General features: G+C 42.6%; 1 protein-coding gene across 1 annotated transcript; it reads left to right on the top strand.

Annotated features, from left to right (window-relative positions):
* Positions 1–54: 54 nt before the first annotated feature.
* NELFB (negative elongation factor complex member B) lies at positions 55–11,446 on the top strand. Its single transcript, XM_080561429.1, has 13 exons — positions 55–240; positions 479–642; positions 841–940; positions 1,719–1,949; positions 3,453–3,638; positions 4,960–5,072; positions 5,771–5,873; positions 6,699–6,794; positions 7,504–7,646; positions 8,620–8,726; positions 9,667–9,808; positions 10,635–10,743; positions 11,001–11,446. The coding sequence occupies exons 1-13, from the start codon at positions 139–141 to the stop codon at positions 11,136–11,138; spliced, it is 1,734 nt and encodes a 577-aa protein (XP_080417555.1). The 5' UTR covers positions 55–138; the 3' UTR covers positions 11,139–11,446.
* The last annotated feature ends 125 nt before the right edge of the window (positions 11,447–11,571 follow it).

The raw sequence follows: 11,571 nt of genomic DNA, 5'->3' as shown, positions 1-11,571 counted from the left end.
CGGAACCTTTGGTGCGGCGCAGCGGGTTCCGCGGGAGGGGAAGGGCGGCGGACCGCGCTGCGCTGGGGGACCCGGCAGCGGGACGGACCGCGGCGGGGCCGTGGCGGGAGCGGGCCGGGGGGGGGCGGCGGGGCCGCCATGTACGCGGGGCTGCAGGAGCTGGGGGTGGCCAACGGCGAGGACCTGAAGGAGACGCTGACCAACTGCACGGAGCCGCTCAAGGCCATCGAGCAGTTCCAGGTGAGGCGGGTCGCCATGGAGACGCCCGGCCTGCACCGGGCCTCGGCGGGAGCCCCCCGGGGACCGGGGCTGTGTGTGGGGAGGGGGCGACAAGACCCGGGGGGGGGGTCTGTGCTTTGTTTTGTGTGTTGGTTTCTTTTTTTTTTTTCCTTTTTTTCTTTCTTTTAAAACCAGCACGGCTTTAGCAGTCCTCGCTGTCGCTCCCTGACCGCCCCCTGTCCCGTGTTTGTGTTGGCAGACAGAAAATGGAGTCCTGCTGCCCTCCCTGCAGTCGGCGCTGCCCTTCCTGGACCTGCACGGCACCCCCCGGCTGGAGTTCCACCAGTCGGTGTTCGACGAGCTGAGGGAGAAGCTGCTGGAGCGGGTCTCAGCCATCGCTTTGGAAGGCAAAGTTGAGGAAAGGTTTGTCGGTAGGCTTGTTGGTTATTCGGAGTGAGCTGGGAATTAAACGTGAAAGCTACAACAAACGAGAAAAGGAGAAAACTCTCTGCAAAGGGGAGTTGACTTTTCTGGGGGTTCAAGTTCCAGCGTTTGAGATTAGCTGCTTTGGTCTTTGCTGTTAAATGGTAGGTAGAGCATCTTGCTGTTCTGTGTTTTCAGGTACAAGAAGCTGGAAGATCTCCTGGAGAAAAGCTTTTCCTTGGTCAAGATGCCTTCCATACAGCCTGTGGTAATGTGTGTCATGAAGCACTTGCCCAAGGTAAAACTGTTGCTCCCGTTGGCCTGTTCTGTTACATCTCTGTTATACGGCTTCTCTTAGCTGGGCTGGGCTGCAAGCTCTGGCTGCAGACCCTCTGCAAGTGTTAGGAACTGACTGGAAAACTTACTTGATTCTCATGGCTTTTAACAGCTCAGTACTGAGATGTAAATTCAAAAAGCATTTGACTTCTTCAAAACCAGGTGGAACAGTTGCCCTATTTTATTTAATATGTGCACCATTCTAAAAGAAGTCAAGTTCACTGATATGTGAATTTTTCCATAGCTGACTGAAAATCCATAGCAAGTGGAAAGTAAAACTTGAAGAATGAATTTAGAAGCAGGCAGGATTGAGATTCAGATTTGTGAAACAAAAATCTCTATGAATAGCGTTATTAAAAGTATCATATTGTACTTAAAGTAATGGATTCAGAACTGTTACTTTCAGAACTTTTATAAACCACTGAATTTTAAATAATCATTCCAAGTCTTACTGTCATACACTTAAAGAAAGTCTTTTGTCCTCTTTGGAAGAAATAAGGAAAAACTTGATGTGTAACCTGCTTGTTTAAGAATTTAAGTGTCTTAGGACTAGCTTACTGCTACTGGAGTAGGGAAGGCAGAAGATGAGACTGTGATATTTTATTTAATTGCATTGTTTTGTAAATTACCAGACTGCCTGGGATGGTGCTTTAGATGTCTTCTGCAGTCAGTTACCTATTACTTGAACAGTCAGCCAGGTGAGGTTCTCTACAGTTAGGTAACTGCTCTGTTGATCATAGGTCCCTGAGAAGAAGCTGAAGTTGGTAATGGCTGATAAGGATTTGTATAAAGCATGTGCAGTGGAGGTGAAGCGCCAGATTTGGCAGGATAACCAGGCTCTGTTTGGTGATGAGGTATCTCCACTGCTGAAGCAATATATCCTGGAGAAAGAAAACATTCTCTTCAGCAATGAGATTTCTGTCTTGAACAATTTCTTCAGTCCATCTCCCAAAGCAAGACGTCAGGGGGAGGTAAGGACAAGGAAACTTCTTACAACACGCTTGCAAATGTTGTTTGTCACCTTTCAGTCAACCTCATCAAACAGTGAGGTGTTGGTTTCAACCACCCAACTTTGCTAGCAAATTTGCAAAGTATTTTGCAACAAAATACTTTGGCTGGACAAAGTATTTGGAAGAAATACATTCCATTACGTCTTACACATCTTGATCAAAGCAGCAGGAATTACTTTAATAGTTACTTGAGGCAGTGTAATTGATTAATGTTCTGAGCTGTTTATGAACTTTAAATGTTTTTCTGTATTGCTCAGTTTGGCTTTAATATCCCGCAGCTGTTTTGAAGACAGAGCTTTTCTTATCAAATCAATTTTCTTTTCCTTTTCCCCTTTTCCTTTCCCTTTTCAAGCAGGACAGAGAGAGACCAACTTTTTTATTTCTTAGTTGGAAAGGAACATTAAAAGTTCCTATCCTAAGCTGGCTTTCAGAAAAGTTGCTCTTTGGATGGAATTACATGAGGGGGCAGAGCTGATCTAACACTGCTGCTGGAGAGGCAGGTGGTGCTCTTCCCCTCTCTTCCTCCCTCCCTCCGGCTCTGGTGATATCAGACCCTTCCACGAGCTGATTCAGCTCAGTAAGTGCTACAGAATCTTCAGCAAATAAAACCAGTAAGTGGGTTTCCAAGACAGTGAGTTAAATCCACTCAAAGAAGAGATCATCTGGGACCAAACCCTTTGCAAAGTGCCTGCCTGTGTGAGCCATCCTTGATGTGTCAGGGAACAGTGGCATAGATGTTATGAGTGTGTCTCTCTCTTTTTGGCAACAGCAAGCTATTAGATTGGATCGGCTGCAATGCGTCACTTCAGGGGACTTTTTCTCCAAAAGGGAAATACCAGAGTTTCTGTAAGGACCTTGCTGTTGAGAATGCTGGGGAATACCAGTGATAAGGAAGTATAAAGCTTTAATTTCAGAGAGTGTACCAGGTCTGTTCTGTGGGGGATGTGGTTTGGATCTGTTTTGCTTTCAAAAGCCCACTTCTAGTACAGGTACTCTGGTGCGATTGGCTTCAGGTTTATACTGCAGACTTCACCACTTCACCTTCATTCTCATGTCCACAGCCTGAAAATAGATAGAAATACAAGTCTTTCAAAGAAAACTGAGCTGCTTTCCATGTTCCAGTAATTGTAGATAACATTATTTGATACCAGGTAGCTGAGCACCGTAACTTTGCATATGCCGCTGTTTTTTGTTTTGTTTTTTTTTTTTTTTTCCCTGAGAGAGCCTGTTTTCAAAATGCCTGGCTTCCTGGCTCTCTCATGGCTGTGAAAGATTTGCTGAGCATCTCTTAAAGAAGCACTTTGTCAAATCCTGGTTTGAAATAATTGCTTTTAAGGAGCTCAGGTCAATGCAGATGTTTCAGATTTGATAAATCACTTAGGAGAAATAACTTACATTTTGCGTGTGTGTTGTGGTCATGGTATTTCCTGGTACTGAGTGCACGTTTTTCCCCTTTGGGTTTAGGTGGTTCAGAAGCTGACTCAGATGATTGGGAAGAACGTGAAGCTCTACGATATGGTGTTGCAGTTTCTGAGAACCTTGTTCCTTCGGACAAGGAACGTTCATTACTGCACTCTACGGGCAGAGCTCCTGATGTCGCTGCATGACCTGGAAATCAGTGAAATCTGCACCGTTGACCCCTGTCATAAGGTATTAATCATGTGGGACAGATGGGAGTATTACTGGAGAATTTTCTGTTTCGCCCACTCCTGTGCATACCTGCTGCCCTGCAGGACTTCAGACCAGAGAAGATGAGTCCTCTCTGTGAAGAGAGTTCAGGCCTTGAATCCAAAAGTCATCTTATAGTCCTTGGAACTTCAGGTGAAAATTTCATCTTGGTTAACCAGCAGCTTGCTTTCATTTCATAACCCATAAATCATTCAAATCTATGATACTTGTGGAGCGTTAAAAATAGCATCTAATCTGACCTATGTAGATGCTGCAAAAAATAAGCGAAAACATTAGCTAGCCCCAGGTTCTTAATCAAAGCTTGCTTTCCTTCCTGTTGTGCTGGTGTGATACACTCCATCTGTCAGTAAACTGTGTGTATAACATTAAATACTTTGGATCCCAAATTATAAAAACTATTAGAATACTGGGGTGTGGTGGGCCTGGTGTTACTGTCACATCAGGATTTTGTTACTGGTCTTTTGTCCATGTTGGCATCATTCTGATCTACAAGAAGACTTTTTTTCGAAGTAATACTGCCAAGTTTTATGTGTATTCTGCTTATAGGCAGTATGTCCTCGAGTGATGATCAATATTGCTGCATGCTCTTTAACCTCTTCAGATCAAGAGTCTCAAAATCAGTATACAGACAGTGACCGAATAGAAAAGGGCAATTCTTGTTCAAATTACGGATTGTTTTCAGGTGACTGCATTTTGCCACCATATAATGCAGTGACTGGTGTGAGGAAAGTAAACCACGATGAAAACAGCTCAGAAAATTGAGCAAGTTTTTTCTGTCTTGACAGCTGAAATGTTGAGAAAAATGTGTGTTGTTTTCGTAAAGGCGGAAAAAAAACCCAACAGTTTTAGGCCAGATAAAATGTCTTATTCAACTGTCTTTTCCATTTGATATGAAAGCAGAGACAGCTCCAGAAGGTAACCCCTTCTTACAAGGTGCGAGTTGTAGTGCCATGGCTAAAATATCCCACATTATTGCTGCTAATTGATACAGCTTCAGTGTGAGCCTCAATTGCCAGTGAATGCCTGTCTTAGGAGGGGAGAAAGTGACAACAGTTTAACTTACATCGGTACCTCTGACCTCTTCTTGGGATGTTTGTACGTTTGACCTCCTCTGTATTTGTGATCAGCTTGCTACCATACCCAAGTGTATTAACAAAGCTTATTAACTCCAGAGATTTGGAGGTCATTCCAAGCCTGTTTTCTCTGATGTTGTGTTTTCTATTGCCAGTTTAATGACCTCTGTCATTGTTGTTAAGCTTTCTTCTTTTTTTTTTTTGAACAGTTCACCTGGTGCCTTGATGCCTGCATTCGGGAGAAGTTTGTGGACAACAAGAGAGCTCGGGAATTGCAAGGATTTTTGGATGGAGTGAAGAAGGGACAAGAACAAGTTTTGGGGTAAGCTACTTAGGCTGTTTATTGAGAAACTGAAAATAGGTTCCCAGCAGTCACAACATCTAGCTTGTATTTTCGGTGTTAATTCTTCCGTAAAGATAGGTAGCAGCTAGTAGTTCTTCTGCCTGGTCAAATGCCGTGAATTCATCAGCATTACTGCAGACGCATTCTGGTGAAAAAGCTTGTACTGCTTAAGTTACTACTACCCTTGAGTGATTGTTGCAGTCTCCTTTATGGCCTGGTAATGGGCTGGGTGAGGTCTCCTGTTTGATTTCATCACAAAAGGTCTTTAGTAATTATTTTCATTGACATGAAGGAGCATGTTATCTGAAGAAACATTCACAGCTTTTTTACAAAGGCAGGAGAAGCTTCATGGGGGGACACCTGTAGGAAATAAGGGACAGAAATTCAGGTTTTCCTTTATATATTGTTGCAGTAATTGCCTTGTGTCTCTCCTCTTCAACAGCAGTTTCCATGTGTTTTTTGTGTTTATTTCTTTTTTAAAAAAAATGTACAGAAATGCATGTACTGCTTTGACATTAGATGTGATAGTTCACAGAGTTACAAGAACAGGCTCAAACATCTTACTCCAGTGAGACACATTTTCTTAAGAAGCTAGTGTCCTACGGTGGGATGTGGAACTGGGCCACAGGGGTGATTGTTATGTATGACATGTATTTGATTTTTTCTTCTTCTCTCAGGGACTTATCAATGATCTTGTGTGATCCCTTTGCCATTAACACCTTAGCCTTGAGTACCATAAGGCACCTGCAGGACCTGGTTGGGCAGGACACGTTACCCAGGGTGAGTGTCACAGCACGTGTACCTGGTGTGAATCTCTCTTAATTGAATAGCATTCATCAGCAAAAGACTGGCAATACAGAAGAAGTATGATTAAGTTCTCAAATGTGTGTGCACATTGAAATAAGAGAAATGTAATACCGGCTTCCCATTTATAGCACATGCCTTAGAGCTCTGCAGGAGCACTATTTGGAGATGAGCATTTTGGAGCTCTGAACCGACAACAAATTCTTTGCATGGCTCATTCTTTCCTAACAGCTATGCATATACATACATCCCTGCTTTGTCCTTGCATCATTTTACCTAACAGCAGCAGCCTTTGTTCCCTGTGTGAGGCATTTGCTGTTTTTATCCTGGAGTCGTTAAATTTTGTTGTTGGATGAAATAACTTCTTCATGGCAGTTTGACTGAAAATTGTTTTGGTTTTAGGGCACAATATAAATGAAGAACTCTTGCTCTTCCCATTTCTTACTTCTGCTGAAATGACTTGATTCATCCTGTCACATTGTATTTCAGTATGCTAATTGGCTGGACACATTTAAAAGCAGTGTCCTGATCACACTGGCTGCATACTTCTTGGCACATTATAAAATGTTACAAAAAACAGCTCTCAGGTGTGCCTGTTGTTCTTGTGGCGGTTTGATTCCCATTTGAGGAATCAGCTATTGATTAAATTTGAGAACTGAATGCCTGTAGCAATATTTGAGAAGACTGTTAGTCCAGGAGTGCTTTGACTGTAAACCACTGCTTCCAAAGAAATATCTGTAAGTGCAAATTGTGGAATATCAAACTATCTGTTTTTTTTTTCCCCACTCCTTAAAAATCGAGGAAAGTCCAGATCTACTACTGCTCCTTAGGATGCTGTCTTTGGGACAGGGGGCCTGGGACATGATTGACAGTCAAGTCTTCAAGGAACCAAAAATGGTGAGCTTCTTTAGATTTGATTCTTATTTGATTTGCGTTATGAGTCCCTGATTTAATCTTCAAGTCAGCTTCCTGCATTCCCCTCATCAGTGATTTAGCAAAAGGCATGCAAGGGGTCACAGAGCAGCAGCTCAAATGGACACGCTGTAAGCTCCGTTTACCTGCTTCCTCATTTACATGGATGTCTGGCCTTTACTGTTTCTAAATTGAACTGCTCTGCTATTAAATTCTGTAGCCTTCCATTCTGTGTATCTGATAGAACACGGGTTGTTCTGCCTTGTGTGGAGAGAAGATGCACATAAACTTTCTATTGCTACTCTAGTTACACATTGATCCCTGTCAGTTAAGGCAATGAAGAAAATGATCTGTAATATCTGAAAAAGTGATGGTAGCGTCCTTAACATGCAGTACTTGCAGATTGGAAAAGGTCTCTTGGAAGAGAAGCTACGTAATTGTCCAGAGAAATAGCTGTGCTCAAATTCTCTCCGCAGGTTAGGTGAAATACAGCTTTCCTCATTACCAGTAGATCATGTGGAAGTGAATTTTTCAAGAAGTTCGAAGGGAACTGGATGTCTGAAAGCTTGCTTTCCTAGGTGTAGGGTGGGGCTATTGATGTTGCCTTAATATGTTACAATGCTGTCGGACTATTAGGTGGCATGAACTGATTGATGAAAACATTGTTCTTTCCCCTCTCTTCAATCCCTCCAAGGAAGTTGAGCTGATCACTAAGTTCTTGCCTATGCTGATGTCTTTTGTGGTGGATGACCACACGTTCAATGTAGATCAGAAACTGCCCTCGGAGGAGAAGGGGCCAATTCCCTACCCCAGCACCATTCCAGAAGCTTTCACCAAGTACGTAATCTGCCTTACAAAACTTTTACGTATTAGTCTTGTTGATAAAGCAAACCATCAAGGAGCCAACCAACACTGACAGGAGAAAATACTGCATGTGGTAAAATGAAGACTTTTTTGGGTAAGATTTAGTCCTGGTTAATCAAGCTTGAACTTTACCTCCTGCAGAACAGGTTTGCACCACAATTCCTCAAATAAAATACATCTACATAAAATACCACTTCTTGCTATGACCATTTTTTCAGCAGGGTGAATACGAAAGTACTTGGTATTACTCCTTTCAAATGTGTTGATTGTAACTTCCCAAGCAGTGAATGATGAGTATTTGAGTGATACAATTTCATCTGGGTGCAGCTGGAAAAGTGCCCATGCTTGCCATCTGGAGAGTGCTATTGTAAATCATAAGTTCTGCATTTTTGTTACACAGACACTCTCTGTAGACAACCTATCACTCTGGGGGCTTCAAAGAGATAATTAAAAATCCTCATTGTGCTCTGTCATATTCAGATGTTGCACTAATTTCCAGCACAATTCTTGTTTGTATGCTAGAACATAGAGTACTACATCCCAGTACTTGTACTTAAAATTGCTCTATGACAGTGCTGATATTTGACCTTTGGGAAACTTTAAAACAAAACACTCTTGTGCTTTGTATCATTTTTGAATACTAGGACTTCTTTTAAAATCCATTTTGGATGATCACTTATCATTAATACTATTTAAAATGTGCACGATCAAATCCAATTGTTTGATTGTAAGGCAATGCAATGCTGGCTGAACAGTAAATTTTTCTGGACCATGCCAGTGGACTTAGTGATGATCATCTATCTGCTCAGTCAGTGAGCAGCTGCTTTCAGTGGGTTTGCGGTTAGTCATTCCTGTAACTGCTTGATTCCTGTCCATCATTGTTCTAAACTCTCTTAAAGAAAAAAAATGTTTTATTGATTAAGAATCTTTGCTTCTCTTGTGACAGATTCTTGCAGGACAACAGAATAGCTTGTGAGATTGGGCTATACTACATCCTTCACATCACTAAACAGAGGAACAAGAATGCTTTCCTCAGGCTTCTGCCAGCACTAGGTGCGTTTTGGTCTTGTCTTCTATTCTGTAGCTGTTTGCCTTGTGTTGGAGACCCAGGAGGCAAGTAACAATCTGAAATGAAACTGGTTTCAGAGACAAAGACGTATGTTCAGCTTTTGGCTCTTCTGGTAACTTAATTGTAAAGCCCTGCAGAATGACATGGTTGTTTTTGTCTGCAATTAGGATACTTTTCTCCTGATCCAAGAATTTAGGAGTAGTGGCTGAAAGTCAGTAGTTCCATACATCAAAGGCTGTATTAACAATGGGATTAGCTGAGAGCTATTTGGAATGAATGAAAGATAAAAAGCAGGTGGCTTAATTCTGCTGCTGCTCACAGTAACTGCATATGACCAGAAATTCTTGGGACTTGGCTTTGTGTGGTGAAAAAACCTGTAACAAAACAGGACTGAACACAGCCCTAAATTCTTCTCTGACTTACCTGACTTCTCCGGGTTAAGTTGCATGAGAGCTCTGAAGCAATCTTAGGAATTGCTGCTCCCAATAATGGGGGGCTCACTTCCCACTCTCTCCCTCACTGGTGTTCTTTGGACCCTTTGCTTAACTACCAGCTCGTTTACATGGGCGACTTTTTCCACTGGTAAGTGATTTGCATCTATTCATTTTGAGGTCTGAGAAGTGCAGGGAGGTGGATGTGGCTGTAAGCAGAGGACTACGGAGAAGTATAGCAGAGGGACCCTGTGATTTTGGCAGCAGCAAGCTGCTCTGTTTGACCTCAGTCTTGATGATATCACGAGTTTTCTGCATACGTTTCTCAGACCTCTGCTCCTTATGTGGATGGTCATAGCCACCTTCCTGGACTACCTGTTGTAAAAGCCAATAAGGAAAAGTTTTTGCAAAGTTCTCAACAAGAACATCTGCTTATGTAGTCAAGGTTTGGCACATCCTTGCGAGTCTCAGTCTCTTTTTTCGTGTTGTACAGTTGAGACATTCAGTGACCTGGCCTTCAGTGACATATTTCTGCATCTGCTCACTGGTAACCTCACACTGCTGGGTGATGAATTTGCACTCGAGGAGTTCTGCACCAGTCTCTTTGATGGCTTCTTTCTCACTGCTTGCTCAAGGTAAATCTGATTTTCCTCAGATGTGTTTACGAGATAGCTGAGAGAGCCTGTACTTCTCTGAACTGTTGTTTAATATTTCAGCAAATTATTCATGCATAATTGAAATCAGCCTGATACTGTTTTCTGTTTTTCTTTTAGGAAAGGCTTATGTTTTGTTTAAAAAAATAAAAAATAATAAAAAAAAATTGTTAGTTGTTAATTGTAAATTATTGCCTAAAATGTAATTCATTGTTCTCAAATTGGAGTTGCAAAAGATAATATCCTTTGTGTTTTGTGATAGCTGTGACTTTGACGCACTAACTGCAGCTCTTTCCAGTATCAGCGGCACACAGCAAACCTGTTTGTTAGTTCTTTTAAGTCAGTGTGGTTCAGCTGGTGGCCAGATCTGGGAGGCTTCCCCAGATGTGACTAGAGCTGCTGTTCAGGCACAGCAGTATTCGGTGCTGCTGCTGCCACCGCCATTTCCTCCGCATGCACTGAGGGCCAAACGTCCCCCTGTATGTGCACGTGGCCTATTCGGTGCAGCTGAGAGACAAAAATATCTGCCCTGTGCTGTAGTCTGTGCTTAAAATCCACCTCTATTTCCCCCATGGTTGCTACAGTTGGTCCACCCTTGTTGAATTAATTACATGAATTGCTTGGAAGTCTAAGGCAGGGATAGCACTTTGGCATGCAGGCAATTCTCAGTTATTTGGGGAGATTACAACAAAGCTGGCAGTCTGTGGCTGTGTTAGGTATTCTTCTGGTAGTGTTGCTATAGGCTTCTCATTCTTTGAAACTGTGATTGTTTATATCAGCTACTCTGCTTTAAAATTGCTTTTTGCAGAAAGGACAATGTACATAGACATGTGCTGAGACTGCTGCTTCATCTGCATCACAAAGTGGCGCCTGCCAAATTAGAGTCTCTCCAGAAGGCTTTGGAACCCACCAAACAGGTAAGAAGGGAAACATGAGAAAGGGAAAATTAATTGCAAATGAAAGCAGCTGCCTTTCCAGACGTTGCTTAATGGAACACGTGCTCTGCTCAGATAGCAGCTTTCCAAGTTGTCTTAATTACCTTGTAACTTCCTCTTTCTGTGTTGGTTTGTGTTAAAACATTGAGGGTAATTGCATATTTAGTGCTGTAGCTAGTAGTAGCAAGAACGAAGTCTGACTCTCCTGTTTTTCCCCTTCTCTAAATCTCTTTCTGCAGAGCGGGGAAGCTGTGAAGGAGCTTTATAACCAACTCAGTGAGAAACTGGAGCTTCGCAAGCCTAGTCCAGCCGAAGTGACTGAGACTCCCTCCATGGAACTGCCCTTGCCCACTGTGCCCACACCAGCCTCACGCTGAGCTATGTTTGTAGTGCAAGAGTGAGACATGAGAAAAACTAACCTAGTGCTCAGCAGCGTGAAGGCACTGTACTGCCTTGTCAAGTGTCTCTGCCTACAGGGTGGAAACAAACAAAAAAAAGCCACTGAAGCTCTTTCAGGAAACACTGCAGTTTACCCAACTCACTGGCTCTTGCTGGTTAGAAAACTCTGTATGCAGTGCATTGCAGAGGTTTACTTTTCATAAAGATAGCTGAGTGTCTTCTTGTAGATCACTTAAAACCGACTGTACAATTTTTTTTTTCAAAAACAAAAGGCGTATTTTTAAGCTTTGCATCTTGTATTCTTAAACTCTATTTCAAGAACTGATAAATGAGTGTCTAACTTAGGGTTGAGCAGATAGTGTGAGCTCCTGAAGGCTAAGCATGACTTTTTCCCTGGCTGTTAGTGTGCTC

The sequence above is a fragment of the Anser brachyrhynchus genome (assembly GCF_964034855.1).
Source record: "Anser brachyrhynchus genome assembly, chromosome: 19".
NCBI lineage: Eukaryota > Metazoa > Chordata > Aves > Anseriformes > Anatidae > Anser > Anser brachyrhynchus.
Note: the sequence above shows the minus strand (reverse complement) of the source record. Positions and strands in the feature narration are given on the sequence as shown.